At 38.3% G+C, this 21,532-nt stretch overlaps 1 protein-coding gene across 1 annotated transcript in view; it reads left to right on the top strand.

Annotated features, from left to right (window-relative positions):
* The window catches only part of LOC129258918 (titin-like), a 292,780-nt gene that overhangs the window by 197,647 nt on the left and 73,601 nt on the right, over positions 1 to 21,532 (top strand). The window contains exons 111-136 of the mRNA XM_064097713.1: positions 214 to 801; positions 1,006 to 1,305; positions 1,576 to 2,157; positions 2,557 to 2,856; positions 4,171 to 4,470; positions 5,659 to 6,246; positions 6,537 to 6,833; positions 7,093 to 7,680; positions 7,878 to 8,177; positions 8,676 to 9,260; positions 9,523 to 9,704; positions 10,028 to 10,142; positions 10,274 to 10,864; positions 11,086 to 11,382; positions 11,667 to 11,796; positions 12,082 to 12,542; positions 12,868 to 13,164; positions 14,332 to 14,634; positions 14,844 to 15,146; positions 15,619 to 15,915; positions 16,210 to 16,397; positions 16,758 to 16,802; positions 18,116 to 18,230; positions 20,007 to 20,309; positions 20,555 to 20,857; positions 21,222 to 21,521. Of these exons, the coding sequence (XP_063953783.1) occupies positions 214 to 801; positions 1,006 to 1,305; positions 1,576 to 2,157; positions 2,557 to 2,856; positions 4,171 to 4,470; positions 5,659 to 6,246; positions 6,537 to 6,833; positions 7,093 to 7,680; positions 7,878 to 8,177; positions 8,676 to 9,260; positions 9,523 to 9,704; positions 10,028 to 10,142; positions 10,274 to 10,864; positions 11,086 to 11,382; positions 11,667 to 11,796; positions 12,082 to 12,542; positions 12,868 to 13,164; positions 14,332 to 14,634; positions 14,844 to 15,146; positions 15,619 to 15,915; positions 16,210 to 16,397; positions 16,758 to 16,802; positions 18,116 to 18,230; positions 20,007 to 20,309; positions 20,555 to 20,857; positions 21,222 to 21,521 (8,658 nt within the window). The remainder of the gene's footprint in view (positions 1 to 213; positions 802 to 1,005; positions 1,306 to 1,575; positions 2,158 to 2,556; positions 2,857 to 4,170; positions 4,471 to 5,658; positions 6,247 to 6,536; positions 6,834 to 7,092; positions 7,681 to 7,877; positions 8,178 to 8,675; positions 9,261 to 9,522; positions 9,705 to 10,027; positions 10,143 to 10,273; positions 10,865 to 11,085; positions 11,383 to 11,666; positions 11,797 to 12,081; positions 12,543 to 12,867; positions 13,165 to 14,331; positions 14,635 to 14,843; positions 15,147 to 15,618; positions 15,916 to 16,209; positions 16,398 to 16,757; positions 16,803 to 18,115; positions 18,231 to 20,006; positions 20,310 to 20,554; positions 20,858 to 21,221; positions 21,522 to 21,532) is intronic.

Raw genomic sequence — 21,532 nt, 5'->3', positions numbered from 1 at the left:
CAGGTGAGCTACAATGGTAGTATTCATAATGTATGATTATGAGCTTTCTTTTTCATAATTAAATTAACAAAGCATAAAAGTAAAACTTATTATGGCATTGTCTCAATTACCAAATTACCAGTTTAACTTGCTAAATAGTTAACCTAAAACCATTCCAATGAAATGCAACATTCTAATGAATTCTACCCATATTCTGTATTCTAAAATCTGCAGAGATACCACAAGCACCAAGTGCTCCCGAAGTTAGGCGTCTTTCACCAACATCTATCCAACTTGATTGGACCCCACCTTTCTCAGATGGTGGATCTGATATTACTGGTTACATCATTGAAAAGAAAGATAAGTCTGGCCGCTGGACACCTGTGTCATCTGACTCCATTGATGGTACCACTTTTACTGTTAAAGGTCTTCCAGATGATGAGGACGTCGAGTTCAGAATCAGTGCTGTCAACAAGGCAGGTCAGAGCAAACCAAGTCAAGTGACCATCCTGACTGCCAAGCCACCTAGTGCTCCTGGGAAACCCGAAGTCAGCGATATCAACAAGACTTCTGCAACTGTGACATGGAAGGCACCTTCCTCAGATGGTGGCAGCAGTATTACTGGCTACATTGTGGAGAAGAGAGAGAAAGGCAGAGACCGTTGGATACGTGTCAACAGGAAACCTGTAGATTCCCTCACTATGAAGGTCACCGATCTTACAGAAAAGACCGACTATGAGTTCAGAGTGATTGCAGAGAACAGGGTAGGACAGGGACAGCCTAGTGAACCATCAGCAAAATTCATTGCAAAGTCTCCATTTGGTAAGAGTTTTATTTACTTATTTTAAAGGAAAATTCATTTAGACCAACCATGTAGTGTAAATCTAAAAAATTCTTTCTTCTTTACTTCCATTTAGAACTTTGACCAATTTATATCATGATCTAAGAACAAAATGATGTTTGATCCCTATAGAGTAATCATTTAGTTTTAATATCTTATTCTTTGGTCTCTCTCTCTTACACCAGATGTGCCTACTGCACCCGGAGCCCCCAAAGGCTCGGAAATCACTCCAACCAGCCTAACTCTTACCTGGACCCCACCAAAAGATGATGGTGGAAGCCCCATAACTAATTATATCATCGAATGGAAGGATAAATTTAGCACACGGTTCACCATCCTTAAGAAAGACTTGTTCACTGAGCTCACATTCAAGGTGACTGGTTTGAAAGACAAGACTGAGTATACCTTTAGGATCATCGCAGAAAACAAAGAAGGCCAAAGTGAACCTAGCAAGGAGACTGAGGTCGTTGCTAAATATGGATTCGGTGAGTTTTGTTCAATGGACGTGAGTTATCTGTATTTAAATTGATTGACAGTACCGGAACTAGAAAGAAATAACAGTTAATATACAACAGAATCAAATGTAAAATATTGCTGATACATGTATATTCAATGCTGAAACTTAACAACAGATCACCCATGATTCAAATGGAAAGTTGGTGTCTAATCGCAAACAAAGATATTTGATGTCTACCAAAAATTAGTATTCCATGTTCTTACAAACCTTTTCTCATTGTCTATATATTCTAATGTAGACATCCCTCAAGCACCTAGTGCTCCCGAAGTGAAGCGTATTTCCCCAACAGAAGTTGAGCTCTCCTGGGACCCGCCAAGATCTGATGGTGGTGCTGACATCACAGGCTACATCTTGGAGAAGAAGGACAAGTCTGGTCGCTGGATCCCTGTCACAGACTCCATCGATGGAACATCTTTCAATGTCAAGGGTCTGAAAGAAGGAGAGAACGCTGAATTCCGCGTCATTGCTGTCAATAAAGCAGGGAAAGGCAAACCAAGTGAAGTGTCATTGGTAGCTGTTAAGCCTCCAGGAGCACCTGGTATGCCTGAGGTCAGTGACATTGACAAGAATTCTGTTACACTGAACTGGACACCACCTACCTCAGATGGCGGAAGCACCATCGTTGGATATACAGTGGAGAAACGAGAAAAGGGGAGGAGCTGGATCAGGGTCAACAGAACTCTGGTCAAGGAAACTACAATGACAGTATCAGACCTTGTTGAGAAGAATGACTACGAGTTTAGGGTCATTGCTGAGAACAAGGTTGGCCCAGGAGAACCTAGTAATCCTTCCATCAAATTTATAGCCAAGGCTCCATTTGGTAAGCTTGAGCATTGTGATTTAACACATTTGTTAATGATTTAACTGTACCTTGTATTTATTAGACAAATGTTCTGAAAATTAAAAAATCCTTAAATAAAAATATATTACTTAATACTTACCACCACTGCTTTTCTGAAAAGAGATATTTTATAGTAATTAAACTCAAAACTGCTTATGAAATTTTCTCTATTCATTCATTTCCAGAAGGTACTACTCCCACTGTATTGTGTATGTCCATATATTTTCAAACAAGCTAACTTTAGTCTCAAACTCTTTGAGAATTACATTGTATATTTATTTCTAAATGGTTGAATATTGCCTTTCAACCTGGGTATCTAGGAAACAGTAATCAAAATTTATCAATAAACCATAACTGTTATTTCATTTCATTTACAAGATGTTCCTGCTGCTCCTGATGCTCCGGAACCATCAAATGTCACACCGACCACGGCTACCTTGACGTGGACTCCTCCAAAGCGAGATGGAGGTAGCCCCATCACCGGCTACATCCTGGAGATGAAGGACAGATATGCTACCCGATGGACCCAAGTCAACAAGGATTCAATGACAGAGCTTACATGTACCCTGACGACCCTCAAGGAAGGGACAGAGTATCAATTCAGGGTCAGTGCGGTAAACAAGGCAGGGCAGAGCAAACCCAGCATGGAAACTGTTGTCATTGCAAAGCATCCATTCGGTAAGAATTATCAGCCTTTGATTCATGTATTAAACAAATACTCTTTCCTTATGGTGCAAACTGTCTATTTTGCTTTATTCAAATACTTGATAAGTCGAATAGAATACAAATATTTTGCTGTAAAGGATATTTTTCAATTCTGGCAAAATTTTGTTATTATATGTTTGCAGGAAGGCTGTAATGTTTTAAATAATAATAATAATAATAATGGATATTCAGAGGTGCTAAAAACAAAAAAGTACCATAGCGTGTACAATGTATGAATAATAATTTAACATTTGCAATAAAGACCACAATATTCAAGATAAAAAGGGAAATTAACTATTGAGGAAAAAGATATGTCTTAAGGGAAGATTTTAAGCCAAGAATACTGGAAGCATTTCTTATTGGAAGAGGAACGGCATTCCAAGTCTTGGCAGCTGCTACAGCAAAACGTTTTTCGGCAGAGGAGAGTTTCGACAAGGGAATGCAAAGTCTGAATATGTCTGATTAAAGAGATGAATTTAGGGGGATTCTGTAGCTGTATATTAAAAAAGATAATGAATTAAGAAGAAATAATCTCCTGAGGTTACAATGATCAGTGTGCTTTTGCATGATTTTGAATGTTGAATAAAATTATTCGACCACTATAGTCTCAACCACTGGACTTCATTTCCAAGGACAGTTTCGTCCTGATGTCCAGCTGAACTTATTTTCTTGCAGGGACACAAGTTTCAAATGAATAACATTGATAGTCTGTCTGTCCTGAAAGTCCCTCTTCCTATCCCCCACCTCCAAGATCAAGCAGATTCATAATTGTTCAGAACAATACATAAATGCTGTTCTCAGAATCATACAATAGTCCATATTCAGAGAACTAAGTTTGCCATTATAATAAAGGCTTAATGATACAATCAGGCATGACTTTTGACTGCATGAAATCTATGGAAAGAAAACAGAATGAATGATACTAATAGTATTTTGCAAATTCATGTGTTTAATATTTTCTGCATAATAAATGCTCTTTGTTTTGCTGCAGTTTGATGCAAGAAGATGTGTGCTATGTAATTATGAAGAAGTACATTTTGTAAAGAGCTTGATTGCATATTGTGTGATGAAGTAGTCTCTTGTAGTATCATTCATTCATGATTGTAAGTTGTTAATGTGAAAAACAATTCCATGTACATTGTTCATTTTTAAATCTTTCACATGATGATTAAATTGAATTATATTCCACAGGCATGTTATTTCAAAGAGTATTTTTTGCTTTTTTTCTCAATTTTGCATGCCCTTCCTATACATTCATTCCAACTTCGTATTACATGAACACCATAGACGTCCCTGGGGCCCCCTCTGCCCCTAGCATCACAAAAGCCACGCCCAGTAGTATCCATCTCGCATGGCGCCCTCCAAAATTAGACGGTGGCAGTCGTGTCACGGGATACTACATTGAGATGAAGGAGGAATACCGTCCACGGTGGTCACCAATCAACAAAGTTGCTATCAAAGACACTGATTACAGGGTCACGGAGTTGACCAAGAATGAAATATTTTACTTCCGAGTGATAGCAGAAAACAAAGCAGGACAGGGCAAACCTAGTTTGGATACAAAAGCGATCACTAAGTATCCATTTGGTAAGAAGAGACAACGTATTACCTGTTCCCCCTGGTGGTGGTAGTGGTATCCAAGAACTTACATCTGTGGTCCTTTACGTTGGTTGTCTCCTTTAACGAGTGTTGGTTAGATTTGTCAAGTTTTGTACTGAAGCATATCTTCATGTACCTACATGTAAAGTTTTGTTTCAAGTAACCAGTTACAGTTTAAGTATCATTGTTGAAAGCTTGTTTAAAACACATGTGCTTAATCCAGAGGTCAATTTCAAGACTTACGATTATGGCAAGTTTGCCATTTTTATACCACTGGAACCTAGATTTTGATTGGCTGCTGAGTCATGTTGTGATGAAATTTACCATAGTGGCAAATGTACCTGAATCACAAGTCCTTTATGGAATGGGTGCCAGAACTTCTGATCTTTTGTGTAGTCAGTGTTCTGTGTAATTTTTCCTTGATTTGGGTGGTTGGGAGGTTAGTCAAGGATTCTGCGAAAATTATTTAAAATATCACAAAATTTCTCACTCCTTGTTCCTCTTCATGTTATCCACGTATGTAGTTTCCATTTATTTCAGGAGTTGTACTATTTAACCCTTTTCAGGTGGGTGTTTCATAAAGTGATTCATAGGTTAAGAGCGATTGGTTACCCTTTCTTGTAATAAATGAAATATACCAAATTTCACCAGCTGTTCGTGAAGTCGCTCTTTTCTTACAAACAGTTCTATGAAACCCTCACCAGGTCTGAATGTGCATGAAAAAGTGCTTGTCTCATCATGTGTCTTATTTGATGTTACTACCTTATTTGTACAACTCATGCATATATATTAATTTGCCATATCTTAATTTAAAAACAATAAATGTATGAACGACTTGTGCAATGAAATTAAAGATCATACATGTAATTTGGTTTGATGGCATTTGGCTGTATCATATTTGCTTTAAATAATACCGTTAATTGTGGAATGTATATGAAATATGATGTTGTTCGCTATTTGTTAACTTACAAGGCAAAAAAAAGTAATAAGATTCTATAAAGCTTCATTATGCTTATGAGATTCACATTTATTTTCTCTTCATTGCATTGCATGTTCAGCATACTAAGTTAACAATCATAACCAGCATGCAGCGCTGGTAAATTGAATTTGAATTTGTTTGCTAGTCTTTTAATGAAATTGATCACTCAACATTTTCATAAACTGTCACCATTTCAGATGTTCCTGATGCTCCAACTATTGATGACGTGTCCCGAATCTCTGAGACATCAGCTAAGATCAAGTGGACACCTCCAAGTAATGATGGGGGTGCAGAAATCACTGGCTACATTATTGAGAAGAAGGACCATCTGGCAGTTAAATGGTCTCCCGTCATTGAAGATACCATAGACAACACCTCCTTCACTGTTAAGAACTTGAGAGAAGGAGAAGATGTTGAATTCAGAGTCAGTGCCGTCAACAAGGCAGGTACTGGCAAGCCAAGTTCCATTGCTACCCTTGCAGCCAAGCCACCCGGCCCACCAGGTGTCCCTGAGGCAAGCAATATCGACAAGACATCAGCAACGCTCACCTGGACCCCACCTGAATCAGACGGAGGCAGTAAGGTGACTGGATATATTGTTGAGAGGAGGGAGAGAGGGCTGGATCGCTGGATAAAAGTAAACAGAGCTCCTGTGAAGGATGTGACTCTGAGGGTGTCCGATCTGACAGAAAAGAAATACTATGAGTTCAGGGTCACTGCTGAGAATAAGGCTGGTCTAGGAGAGCCAAGTGATTCTGTATCCTTTGTTGCCAAACCACCTTTTGGTAAGTAGAAGTCTTTTATGTCACTTGGCCTCCTGAGAGGATATAAAAGTGTAAATAAATATATATTGTAAGGGATTCTCCAAACATATCAATCTTTCATGCAAAACTTTATAAAGACAATTACCCGTATCCATTGTATTTTAGACAAAGTAGTATACCAATGAAAAAATATTACATTTAGTTTCTACTTGAGTGATGAATGAAAAGGAAATAGTTTAAGAATACACACAATATTTATCATGGGGGGTTGATGATTTTTTTTTCTTATCACTGTACTTTATTTGTCACAGATGTCCCAGGAGCACCAAGCACCCCTGTAGCATCTGATATCACACCAACGTCTGTGAACCTCAGCTGGTCACCACCTTACTCAGATGGTGGTAGTCCTATCACGTCCTACATCATAGAGGTGAAGGACCGCTACAGCTCTCGATGGACCAAGGCTAAGGACATGGTGACTGAGCAAAGTTTCCAATTGACAAACCTGAAGGAAAACAATGAGTATCAATTCAGGGTGATTGCTGAGAACAAGGCTGGACCGGGTGAACCTAGTCCCGCCATCAATGTCACAGCCAAGTACGAGTTTGGTGAGTATTATACAGTGCATATATCGAACAATCTACCTGTCTTACATCATGTTGGAGTCACGTCAAGGTGTCATGGGAACGTGATAAATACATGCTATGAGATCGCATTATCAAAAGTGCAAATTTGTCCCCTCTCCCTCTCTAGAAATGTAATTTAACAAAGGACTACCACTATCAAAACACTATCAGGTGAAAACCCTTCATGTTTATATATGAAATCATTTATAATATTTCATTATTTTGTTACATTCTCATGTAGATACTCCACAGGCCCCTGCTGAACCAGAAGTGAGGCGCACTTCACCAACATCTGTTGAGCTATCATGGGTAAAACCAAAATCTGATGGTGGCTCCAAGATCAAGGGTTACATAATCGAGAAGAAGGTCAAAGGTGGACCCTGGACCCAGGTCACCACAGATACTGTTGATGGCACCTCATTCACTGTCCGAGGCCTACCCGAGGATGAGGATGTGGAGTTCCGCATCAGTGCTGTCAACAAGGCTGGTGTGGGAACACCAAGTAACACTGTCGTCATTGCCTTTAAACCACCTGGACCTCCTGGAACACCTGAGATCAGTGATGTTGACAAGACATCGGTAACGTTGACATGGACACCTCCCAAGCAGGATGGTGGAAGCAAGGTCACGGGCTACGTTGTTGAGAAAAGAGAAAAGGGTCGAGATCGATGGGTACGCATCAATAGGAGTCCTGTTGTGGAGGTCACCATGTCAATCACAGATCTGACCGAGAAGAATGAGTATGAGTTCCGAGTTATTGCCGAGAACAAGGTTGGACTTGGAGAGCCCAGCAGCCCTTCAGAAAAGATTGTTGCCAAAGCACCATTTGGTAGGTGTTGTTTGTAACTTACGAAATGAAATAATTGATATAAATTTGTCCTTCTAATCATACTATTTACAATGTGTTCTCTTACAATGATTTGATTGGTTTACCAGGATAATGATAAGCATTGTATGTATTCATCGTTATGTACCTAATGAGAGTTTTTCTTTATTGTATTCCTCTTTTCTTACCTTGTGATTCAGATGTTCCTTCTCCACCAAAATCCTTGAAGGCAACGGACCTGACACCAACTTCTGTAACCCTCAACTGGTCTGCTCCACTATCAAATGGAGGTAGCCAAATTGTTGGATATACTGTTGAGATGAAGGATAAGTTCAGTACACGCTGGACCAATGTCTCGGAACATACAGTGACAACACTTTCTTTCACTGTGCCAAATCTGAAAGAAAAGAATGATTACCAGTTCCGTGTCATTGCCCACAACAAAGCCGGTCCAGGCCAACCTAGTGAGCCAATCAGTGTTACTGCCAAGTTCCCATTCAGTGAGTGTATTCTATATCTTTTTGAAATATTGTCTTCATATTTGAACGATTTATTTGCTAAAATTATTCATGAGAAACTATGCTCAAGGTGACATTTTAGAAAGATGCTGTCATCAGGAAATATATTATTGGTAGGTTTTTCCATGGAGACTCAAAAGTACAAAGGTAGTTCCTATATTGACTCTATGGTCAGTTAAAACTTGTTAAAGACTCATCTGTTGCCGTTTGAAAATTCTCTCCTGCCTTCATTTATACACAAGCATATAGAAACGCATGGCATCATTAAAACTTTGAGTCATCTCTGATGTATTCTGCATGATATTTTACCTCATGAAAGCCAACAGCAAATGTGATTAACTGAGAATCTTTTATGATACTCTCAAAATTGACACTTTTAATTTATTTTGCTGTTTTGAGTACATTAAATTCAGTATATTGTATATATAATCAAATAAATCATACATGGAGTTAATAAGTCTCTTACTATTTGCATAATAGATGCACCAGAAGCACCTTCAGCTCCGTCCATAGAGCGCATTTCACCTACGTCTGTCAAACTTTCATGGAGTCCACCCTCTTCCGATGGTGGGGACAAAGTTGCTGGTTACATCATTGAGAAGAAGGACCGTTTCTCCACGAGATGGACACCAGTCACAAAATACACCATCGATGACACATCTTTCACCATCAAAGGACTCAAGGAAGGCGAAGAAGCCGAGTTCAGGATCGTTGCAGTCAACAAGGCAGGTTCTGGAAAACCAAGTCAGACCACTGTTCTTGCAGCATCGCCACCAGGTCCCCCAGGATCACCATCCATCAGTGATGTCAAGCAGATTTCCGTTACCCTGTCCTGGACACCTCCTGAATCAGATGGAGGTAGTAAAGTTATTGGGTACATTGTGGAGAAGAAGGATATGGGCCGCTGGGTGAAGGTCAACCGATCCCCAGTCAGGGAAACCACCATGGTGGTGCCCGATTTGGTGGAGAAGAGTGAATATGAGTTCAGAGTCATGGCTGAAAACAAGATTGGAGTTGGTGAACCAAGTGCACCTTCATCTAGAGTGGTGGCAAAATTGCCTTTTGGTAAGCTTTTTCCCCCAATAATTCACCAAATTCATGATAAATTTTAATCTTCCATTATACATTTTTCAATTCTAAATATGCTAGAGTGAATAATGTTTATCACTCGAACAAAATCTGCTAAAGACTTGTTTATTCAGATTTTGATTTAGCTTATGCCATGTGTCATTGAATTATTCATTGATATGATCGATATCTGAGTGACAAAAAGATTTATGCATGTTCATAATTTTATTACCTTATACAATGTAATTTTTTTTGGCAGATGTACCTGACAGGCCAGATCAACCCGATATTACAGATGTGGATAAGAATGAAATGACTGTGAAATGGTCGCCTCCTTATAGTGATGGAGGTTCCAAGATAACAGGGTACATCGTTGAGATGAAAGAGCCTTACTCTTCTAGATGGTCACAAATCACAAAAACAACAGACCTATCCTTCAAGGTATGAATGAGATATCTGTATAGCTTATTTGGAGATCGAAACTGAAGTTAAAATGCACCTTTATCATAAACTTATGAATTGGGCTATATAATCATGCAGTAATGATGTTTTGCAAACAAAGCCTGAAAAGGCTACAATGTGAATATTTTTTGCAAGTAGTAGAGTAAGTATACATCGTCCTTTCTAAATTCTAGAGTAAAAGCAAGTAATACAGTTATTAACTAAATGACAATTCTGGAATCTATACCTTACATAGGGTAATTTTAATCAAAGATAACTGGTAACTTTGTAGGTAATCTTGAGAATGTTTACATCTTCTTTAGGTTACTCGTCTGTCGGAGGGCAAAGATTATCAGTTCAGAATAATTGCCGAGAACAAGGCAGGCCAGAGTCAGCCCAGTGAACCATCAAAGACATTCACTGCCAAGTTACCTTTTGGTAAGTATATAATTTTCTTAACTTTTACATCAGAAATATTGTAATAAACTTACCAAATTTTATTAACTTTCTTTGATATCAAAGCAAAATAAGAGGTTTACTGAAATATTCTGGGTTTTTTCTCTTCAAAGGTGTTCCTGGAGCTCCAGACACACCGGAACTGACTGACATCAATGACTTCTCACTCACTGTCAAATGGTTAGCTCCTACATCTGATGGTGGCTCTCCCATTATTGGATACTTTGTAGAGCAGAAAGACCGCTACAGCACCCGTTGGCAGCGTATCAAGTCATCCCCCATACCAGATTTGAAGTTCACTGTCACCAACGTACAGGATGATGCTGAGTGTGAATTCCATGTCATTGCGATCAACAAGGCAGGTGAAGGAAAGCCATCACAATCGGTCTCCCTGACCTTCAGACTCCCTGGACCTCCAGGAACCCCAGAGGTGTACAACCCCACTGACAGGTCTGTCGATTTGAGGTGGACTCCTCCGACTGACCAAGGAGGAACCAGGATCACTGGTTACTTCATTGAGAAGTGTGAAGTCGGCAAAGACAACTGGGTGAGGATCAACCGTTCATCCATCAGGGAGGCCAACTATGTTGTTGGCGATCTAACTCTGAACTGCAGGTTCAAGTTCCGTGTCTGTGCAGAGAACAGAGCTGGCGTTGGACCTCCAAGTGATTATTCTGAGTCAGTCCTCATCAAACTACCCTATGGTAAGTAACATCTTAGCTGGTATAAGATGAATCAAGCGATTTAATTATATAGCCCGTGTTATGTGTATGTAGTCTTAGGAAATTAAAATTATATTAAAGAAAATACAATTGACAAGGGTTGAAATAGAAAAAAGAGTATCATAAACCATTTTTTTTAGGAAATTCAAAATTATTTATGAATAAAGAAGATAACCAAAAAGATATTAAATATTTTATTTCAGATGTTCCTGAAGCTCCTGATACTCCAAAGATCTCTGATGTCACCAACGATTCCATGGTAATCAGCTGGCAACCACCCTACTCGGACGGAGGAAGTCAGATCACTGACTACATCATCGAGAAGAAAGAACCATATAGCTCTAAGTGGGTTCCGGTCACCAAGACAAGAGATCTCAGTTATAAGATCACTGGGCTGAAGGAGAATGGGGACTATGAGTTCAGAGTTGCTGCCGTGAATAGGGCAGGGGCCAGTGAGTTTTCAGTACCAACACCATCAACTAAAGCTAAACTCCCATATGGTAAGTCCATTCGAAACATCCCAATTTCATTTTCTGATGAATGACTGGATGGAAGGTGCTCTTTTTTTTCTTTCTGATCAGTAATGAGGGCCCCATATGTCTAAAAGTCATACATTCCTATCAAGTTTAAGTTGATGCCAATATTAAAAAGGTAAAGAAGGCAATTATTCCATTATGATTATTGAATTATTTTCTAGTGGTATAATTTCATGCTTCTTTGTATATGTAACATAACAATGGAATCACATGTAATAATGTGACACATTCATTTTTTATACTTATAGATGTACCATCACAGCCACACTCATTAAAGATCACTGATGTTGAACCAACAGCTGTTACTCTTGAATGGAGTGAACCTGATAGTGATGGTGGTGATAATGTCTCTGCATACATTATCGAGAAGAAAGACCGGTAAGCAAGATTTTTTTTTTTTTTTTTTATTACAATGAGTGAATGTTTGGTTTAGGTAGATGATGTTTACCTATCAATTATATGCATTTTTTAAATATCATTCTTTTTTTAGGGGATTGCATGTAAAGAAAAGTTCTTTGATTTTTGCATAGATGATGTGATCCATTAAACTCATTACATTTAGGAGACCAGTGTGTTTAAAGTCAATAGCATACAATCAATCCAAGGTTCATTAAAATTTTTGTTATATAGACTTGAACCCTTCAACCCTTTTCTGGATTATAGATTCAGTCCTCGCTGGACACCTGTCAATCAAACCGCTGTCACTGACACAAAGTTCAAAGTAACAGGACTCAAGGATGGGCAGGACTGCGAGTTCCGAGTCGTTGCCAAGAATAGAGCAGGAGCCAGCCAGCCAAGCAGTGTGGCCACATTCTCTATCAAGCCCCCTGAGGCCCCATCACGACCGGATATCAAGAAGGTCACAGAGAACTCTGTCACCTTGTCCTGGTCACCACCAGAATCGGATGGAGGAAGCCCTGTGACTAACTATATCGTTGAGCGCCGTGAACCCGATAGGGATTACTGGGTCAAGGCCACAAGATTCCCCATCAGCGACACCAGCTTCACTGTCCAGGATCTAACTCCCAAACACAAATATGAGTTCAGAGTAATTGCTGAAAATAAAGCCGGGCCAGGAGGAGCTAGTGAGGCCAGTAAATCGGTCATCGCTAAGCCCCCATATGGTATGTACAGAATTGGAGCGATTACATTTTAAGTGTAAATTTATGACAGATATATATGAGCAATAAATTAAATATATTTACACAATATGTATACTAAGATGCAGAGAATTTGAGATTAATTTTAGATCAGCTAATCAATCAATTATTGGTATCATGATTTTTCACAAGTTCCCATTTGATACACTTAGAAATGTGAAAGAATACAATTAGAAATGAATTTTATGAGTAAATTGAAATTAGCACCAAAGATTGTGGAATTAAAACAAGTGAAGTCAGCAAATTTTTTGTTGAATTTAGTTTTTGCTGATTTTGGTTTTATCCATAGATGAACCGGATGTTCCTGTTGACTTGGAGGTTACCAACATCACAAAGAACAGTGCTGAACTCCTCTGGAATCCACCCATGGATGATGGAGGCAGCCCTATCACAAACTACATTGTTGAGATGAAGGATAAGTTTGGCGTCAGGTGGACACAGCTTGGCAAACCCACCAAGACGACCTTCAAGGTCACCAACTTAAGAACTGGATCTGAATATGAGTTCCAGGTCCGAGCTGAGAACAAGGCCGGTGTTGGTGAACCAAGCCAATCAACCAAGCCCATTGTGGCAAAGGATGCTTATGGTAAGCTATGTTGTTACGATACTGCAACAAATAACAATGAACAATTATTTCTAAATTTTGATTTCCATTTTTTTATTACAAATATAACAATCAACAAAACAAAATAGAACAAAACATCTTACATGTCTTGAAGTGTCAGATGTGCAATCCAAAGTTATGATAGTATATCCAAATAAAATCCAAGTTTGTTGGGGAAGATTCCTTAAACTTAAGTTCACAATGATGATTTTTATGTTGAAGCACGATGAATAACTAGAGTCACTGTAACGAGTTGAAATGTCCGTGAAGACAATGTTGATGATGATTAACAGTCAATTTCAGCAATCCATGGGTTGAAAAGCGTTCATTAATACAGGTTTATGATCTCGATGAGAACTGAGAATTCCTCTCTCAAAGTAACTGCAAACAGTTCATTGATGGCGTGCAAATTATTCCACAGAAGATAAATATTCCAAGTGGAAATAAACTCTGCTCTGACATAAAGTCTCGCGTGAAACTCTGAGTTCTGATCTGATATGATGTGATGATGTCCTTGAAGAAACTGCCAGCTTATATACAAATTATTCACTATTCTGGAAGCTTCTAGTATTCACTATTCTGGAAGCTTCTAGTATTGTCTACAAAAAGAACATTCTGCCAATTTCTAGAGCAGTCTAATTTTAGAACATTCTTGAATGACCTCATTGAAATTAACAATGTAAACAAAATAGCTAATCCTATTGTTCTTTTCACTGCCACTACAGTCTATTGTAAAGCAATCACTATTCAGAAATAACAAAATTCCTCAGCCTATTAAATAGATGGAGGCATGCCTATTGTCTTTGGACATTCCAGTAATAACAAAGATTACTCATGTCTAACAAAGCCTTACCATAGAGCCTTACTGAGACATTCTGGAATATTCTTAATCATTCTATGCTATGAATATCCTTAAAGAGAAAATAACTAAATAAAATGAATGTAATTGCTCTAACAATTCTTATATAAAACAATGTCCGAATATTTTGCTCTTGTTTTGATATGTAGGTTTAGGGATGATTTATTGATAATTTTGTTAGTTTTTTAGCCTTAGAAGAAAATAATTAAATTGTAGAATAATACCCATCAGGAATATGTTATTATAAATTAGTCATTTGAAATATGTGATTCTTTTTTTTTATTTGTCAGACGTACCTGACGCACCTGGTAAACCAGAACCCAGCGGTCTAACAGAGACCTCTGTCACGCTCACTTGGACTCCACCACCTTCTGATGGAGGTAGCCAAATCACAGGCTACATCGTGGAAAAGAAAGAAGACTTCATGACCCGTTGGGTCAGTGCCACCCAAAGCCCTATCCACAAAACAACTTTGACCCTGGATGACCTTAAAGAAGGATCAGAATATACCTTCCGGGTCATTGCTGAGAATAAGGCTGGCCAGAGTCAACCCAGTGAACCATGCAGACCTTTCAAGGCTAAGAAACCATATGGTAAGAGCAATATGCATAACTTTTATTGTTTTTTATGAATTCATTGGTGTATACCTTGACCAGGTAAAAACAAATTATATGATTTAGATGGATGATATTGATGTGTGACAAAAATTGACAAAGGCTTGCTTTACGTGCAACCAAGCAGGTGTTGTCAGTCACCTAAGCTTTATCTAAACTTCATCCTTTTTTTTATTTGTTCTTTGTAGGCGTACCCGATTCTCCAGGGTCACCGGAAGTATCCAACATCACTGAGACTTCCTCAACACTAAACTGGAAACCACCTATATCAGATGGCGGCAGCCCAGTCACAAACTATGTGATTGAGAAGCGTGAAGGTGCCAGTGGACGCTGGACCACGTGCAATAAATTTGATGTGAGCGAGACTTCATTCACCATCCGTGACCTGAGATCGGGTCATGATTACTCTTTCCGCGTGACTGCAGTCAACAAGGCTGGAGCTGGCAAGCCAAGTGCTCCTTCGGAAAGCTTCAAGGCACAACCTCCCTATGGTGATTTGAATTTCATATTCTGAAAACATGAAGACCTCTTCACAATGAGTTCATATCATGTTCGAGTTTGTAGTTTAGGAATGTCATGTGTTACCAATCAAATTGCAAATATGATTGTACAGGTTCATTGTACATTGCCAGATTCTCTCAGTCCTGAAGAGTAGCAATGACATTGTGAAATAATATCTAAAACGGAAGGATTCGATGTGCCATTTCTGATTCAGATCCTTTTAATCAGTGTGATTCAATACACTCATTAAATTGACAACACGTACACAAATGCAAATTGAGGATTTTCTGAATATCAAGTTACTTAATTATCATTTATTCTGACTCATTTCCATAATCTTGTTAATCTAACTTTATATTTATGACACTGTAAGAATAATACTTTCCAAAGTTAGGATAGAATATTGTTAATTTATACATTTTGAAAGTTACATTGGGTTACCATTAATATCATTAATCACAGTTCCGCCTGAAGCACCATCTGCACCCATCATCGAGGCAGTCACTGCCATTTCTGTCTCATTGTCATGGGAACCGCCAAGAGTGGATGGAGGAAGTCGAATCATTGACTACATAGTGGAAAAGAAAGATGCTTTCAGCATCCGCTGGACTGAGGTCAACAGAACACCGGAGACCACCTTCACCGTGCCCAAGCTGAAAGAGGGTGACAATGTCCAGTTCAGGGTGACAGCAGTGAACAAAGCTGGACCAGGAAAACCCAGTCAGTCTTCAGTTACTGTCACATTGAAACCTGAATTCAGTAAGTTTTGAACCAAGAACACAAAATCTTTGATAATAATGGTTTCATGATGATGTAGAAACAGCTTTTAAACTACATAATGTTTAATAAATTAACCCTTGAGGAAGTGTCTTCAGTTCCATTCAATTATTTAAACATCTCCAATACCTTGAACTACACGTCTCTATATAGAATTACTCTATACTCAATCAAACAGATATATATATTATATTTTTACAAGTCTTGAAGCCTGGGATATGCCATTCCAATCAGTATTAGAAAACCTTGACAATCCTTCTTCTGTTTCCCCAACAGCTGTTCCTGATGCGCCCTCTCAGCCCACTGCCGTGGAGCTGGATGCTGTATCTATCACCGTGAGGTGGTCAGCACCAAAGAGTGATGGAGGAAGCCGAATCACCAACTACATCGTGGAAATGAAGGAACAGTTTGCCTCTTTCTGGAAACGTGTATCTACCAAGGAGAGTACTGAACTGACATACCAGGTAATGTACCATAGTTTTAAAAAAGTACAAAAGAAGATAATGCGATAGAGTTTGAATTTGTGATTTATATTGTCATAACATAATTGATATTTCATTAGTCTTATTAATCTAAGAATAAAATGTGGTTTGTCTTATGTGAGAAGTGATTTTTTTTGTATTGAAATCTTTGCTTTGCTTAGATAATGTCAATGTGAACATAAAAATGGGGAATAAAGTGGTAGCCTCCTAGAGCCAGTTGTTTTATGAAAAAAAGCGTACAGAAGATCAGTAGTCTCTTCAGTGTATTGTTATTATATATATTTTTATAAGAAAACTTATATCGAAATTATAATTGCATTGATTTTGTTTCCTCTTGATTAGAGTTTAAATTTAGGAATGAAATTTGATACCAAATTTATGGAAAAGGTGAGTTGATTTTTATGTGCCAAGGTGGATAGAGGTAGCATGTAAACCTATTATTTGGATCATGGTTCTTTGTATACTCTTCTATTCAAGGTTGTCATCAGACACAGACTGTCATGTTTCAGAAAATATCATTTTTATACTGTTGAAAATATTTGGTATTCCATTTCGTTAATGTTATGCTTATGTTTTTATGTCATACTGTTTGTTACAGGTTTCATAAGATAAAATTTTTGCCCCAATATTTGTCAGCGATATGTACATGTAGATACATAATATCATTGTGTGCATTTTTTATCAAATATAATAATTCATTTTTTTCTGACCGTATTATTACACAATTTCCATAGTGTATTTTTCACTGTCTTAATATGTAAAGTTTCTTGATTATGTGTTATCAATGGAAATCAGCAATAAGATGGCCTCTGAAGTAAATTGCCTGAACTTGAACCCTAAATGAAAATGTTGAATATATATAAAGTCTTATTTTTTCAACAGTATTGAATAATTGTTCCACATCTTAGGTAGATAGCATTAATTCTTTCCTGCTATTCTGTGTACATTCTTGACTTTACGCCAATGGTAACATGGTATTTCTCATCTAATTCAATGTTGCTTTCTTCCATCTAAATTATAATTTTACTTCAATACAATGGTTTCTCTCTTGATAGGCCATCTGTGTTTTTTTTTTTCATGAGCCACCTATATGCCCCAAACATGTCATGTTATGTCTTTCGTTTGCTTCTTAATGTTTATCTGGCAAATGTATTATTAGCATATAGTTAAATTATTATTAAAAATGTGAATTTAAGATGTAAGTCAGTGATTGAGGGATTTCTAATTTTCATTGCAAAGTGAACTTTCTTCTTATTGCAAAATATAGATATTCGACATGATACATCTTCATCAGAGTTTGCTCTTACATTTGCAATTCCAGTTATGCTCTTTGAAAATAATTAAATAATCAAAGTAGAAATTATCTTGTACCATTTAAAATATGCGAATGATGGTAATGATGTTTGCTTCTTGTATAAGAACTGTGATCACAGCGAGGGGTGTTTGTTCAATCACTCTTGAAAAAATCTTTGGTCCAACGTTCCTTAGCAATATTTCATTAATTGTCTGCTTTGATTATTACAGTGAAATCAGTGATTTAGAATCGATGAAGATTAAAACATTCTGACTTTTACGATGCTTAATGTCAGAAAATGACAACGTGCTGACAAACCTTAAAAAATTATGCCTTGATATATATACTTCAATAAACTCATTTTGAAAATGTTTTTTTATTATTATTATAACTTATTTCTCAACAGACGACTGGACTGAAGGAGAATCATAACTATGAGTTCAGAGTGATTGCAGTAAACAAAGCTGGAGAAGGCAAACCTAGCTCAGTTGGTGGACCTTTCATGACCAAGGCAACCTACAGTAAGATCAGTTATTGAACCTCTCCCTAAATGGTGTCCAAAATAAAAATATAATATACAATTAAAATGATGCCATGGAATATGACAAAGTGTCTCCCATGTTGCCATTACTTTAATTTTTGTTTGTGGTTGTGTCGCATTATAATCATACAATACACTAGACATTTCATTGTATATTTCAAATTCCTCTATGAATTATAATTATTACATAGAATATTGAATTACACATTCAAATGATATTGTTTTAAGCGATAAAATAGGGTATGAGACAGGCGCGTAGCCAGGGGGGGCCGGTGGGGGCGGTCGCCCCCCCAAAACGTCCCCAAAAAGAAGAGAAAAAAGAGAGGAGAAAAGGAAAAGCAAAGGGAAGAAAGGTAGCTTTGTGGGTTTTTCTTTTTATTCTTTATTTTTTTCTCAAAAGAGAAACTCCTTCACTCTTGCTCTAAATTTATATATATGAATTTTGTTTCCGCGCTGCGCGCGGTCAAATGACAATATTGCAGTTCTCCTTTGTTTCCCTATCCCTTTCTCTAACCCTGTTTTTCGACCTCAGCTATCTGTTTCTTGCCAGTTAAATGTATACATTAGGGCATGGAATAAGAGTAAGGTTAGGCCAAAGTATATGAAGTTATCTTTTTTTTTCAAATTGATCGCGCAACTTCTGGTCGGGTCGTCTTCGGGCGGGTAAAATCTTCATATATCAATTTCTGCCGTCACCTCCATATAGGCCACTTCTCCTGCTTTTCAGCACATTACTAAAAAACCATAATTTGGGGCAACAGGTTCCTAATTTCAAAAGAGGAAGGTATAAAATTCGTGTCATATTAAATAGAAAAAAGTACAATATTTTTAAATCAAATTCTATTAAAATTTCCCTGCACATTCATCTCCTGTCCTGTTTTGCGCCCTCAGTTTGAAATTTTGAATGACACTTAAGTTTCTTTATCATTCAAAATTAAGCGCTTCAGGATAAATCAAAGAAATTATACATCATCCTTTTTTATATAATTTCAATAAATCACAGAAGTTTCAACTTTTTGCGCACTATTTTCCTTGTAATGAAGTTCAATAATCTAAGCCGATGGGGTAGAGATATATGCATTTGATGAAATGTCCGCACTTTGAAATTTCTTTTGAGTTTCATTGCTCTGCACGGGGAGAAATATCTTCCTCCCGGCATATACCCTTCTTGTTTTGCGAGTTAAAGATATGCACTGCCGCTAAATTGTTTGGAATCAAATGTGATCTTTCCAAGGGAAGCATTCAGTATAACTTAGGGAATACCCTTATCTCGGGACCCTTTTCTTTAGAAAAAACTTGATAAAACGCTTTAGCTTTCGCGCTTTGCGCGGGGTAAATATTATTTTAATTTCCTCCATTTTATCCCTTTTTGTGCGTTCACAATCACTTTTAAAAACAAGGTTCAAAATCAAAATATAGTCAACTGAATTGGAGCTGATATAGGTACTAGAGACAGGAGAGACGGCTCCTTTTTATTTTAATTTAAGAAACACCAAAAGCTTCGCGCGGGACGGGAAAACTCCCCCTCCCTGCACCCACCCCCTCGGGACCGCGCTTCGCGCGATCTGTAAGTGTTGGCACGCTTCGCGTGCATTTACCGCCCCCTCCAAAATGAAATCCTGGCTACGCGGTTGGTATCAGATTATTTTATAGGAAATATTTTGGATTTTTCATTTCAAGTTCATGCTTTGTTTGCATGGCCCCAATACTTAGTCAAACGTAAATTATGTGTATTTGTATTCAATCTCTGTTTCAGCTATTCCATCTGCTCCGGGCGTACCCGACGTCAGCAACGTGAAATCCACATCCATGACCGTTACCTGGACACCTTCCACCTCAGATGGAGGCAGCCCAATCACAGGCTACACCCTGGAGAAGTGCGATGTGAGCACAGGTCGTTGGGTACCTGTCAACCGTGTACCACTCAAAGAGACTAGTCTTGTCGTAGACCAGTTGAGGGAGAAGTCCGAGTACTGCTTCAGGGTTGTGGCGCACAATGCTGCAGGGGAGAGCAAGCCAAGTGAGCCATCAAAGGCACACATTGCCAAGCCACCTTATGGTAAGGTCATTGCAGTCTTTGTAGACATTCATTTGGCATGAGGCTGGTACTCACATTTGAAGAAAAATCCTCAACATGTTTTTAAGAGATTTAAATGTTCTCACCAAGTTTTAATCACTTTTTCAGAGCATCTGCTTCAAAATTCACATTCAAGTTGATTCTAAGTAAAAAAACCCTTACTAAATATGAGCCAATCATCAATATACTACTCTTGTAATAAACAACAATCATATCTTTCTAACCAGGTCTTCCCGATGCTCCAGCCAAGCCAGATATCACCAACATCGATTCCAAGCAGATCACACTTGCCTGGTCTCCACCTTGGTCCGATGGTGGTTCACCGATCATCGGCTACCACATCGAGAAGAAGGACAGGTACTCAGTCCGTTGGACACGTGCCACCCGCGAGACTATCCACGATACGCAGTATGTCATGCGCGAGTTGACAGAAGGCGGGGAGTACGAGTTCAGAGTGGCAGCTGAAAATAAGGCTGGGGTCGGACCATTCAGCGAAACTACGGGAACTGTGATTGCAAAGAGTCCATTTGGTTAGTGATTTGACACAACTTTTTACTTTGTTACCGTAATAAGTTTGGCCTGTCTGACAACTGTAGATGATGAACGCATGTACTTAGTTCATTTAAGAAGATAATTTTGTTCATATTTTTTTGTTTACCATTCCCTAATTTTGTGCTGATTGTGTATCAGGTTTCGAAGATGACAAATGATTATTCCTTGATTAGGCATGTAGGGATTTATGCAAATCATTATTTGGACTTTGCAAACACTTTTTGATATTTCCTGTTTCATTTACATGCATATTTTTACCATTTCATAATACCTGTTATATAAACATGTGTTGTCAGTGATTTGTAGTTTGATATATCTCTTTATCTCACTCTTCACGAGCAGATGTTCCATCAGCGCCAGGAACACCAAAGATCTCTGACATCACTGGAACAACTTTGGTCCTCACCTGGACACCACCATCCTCTGATGGCGGTACAGAGATCACCAACTACCTCATAGAACTGCGTGATCGGTATGGTCGTTGGACCAGGGTCAATCGCACGCAGGTTCTCAGTACCAAGTTCAAAGTGACGAATCTATCCGAAGGTGACAGCTATGAGTTCCGAGTGACAGCAGAGAACACGATTGGTGCTGGGAAACCAAGTGACTCAACCCAGAAGGTCACTGCTAAGCCACCATACAGTAAGTCATCC

Source organism: Lytechinus pictus, chromosome 1, assembly GCF_037042905.1.
Source record: "Lytechinus pictus isolate F3 Inbred chromosome 1, Lp3.0, whole genome shotgun sequence".
NCBI lineage: Eukaryota > Metazoa > Echinodermata > Echinoidea > Temnopleuroida > Toxopneustidae > Lytechinus > Lytechinus pictus.
The sequence above is the reverse complement of the archived record's forward strand: the minus strand, read 5'-3'. Positions and strand labels throughout refer to the sequence as shown.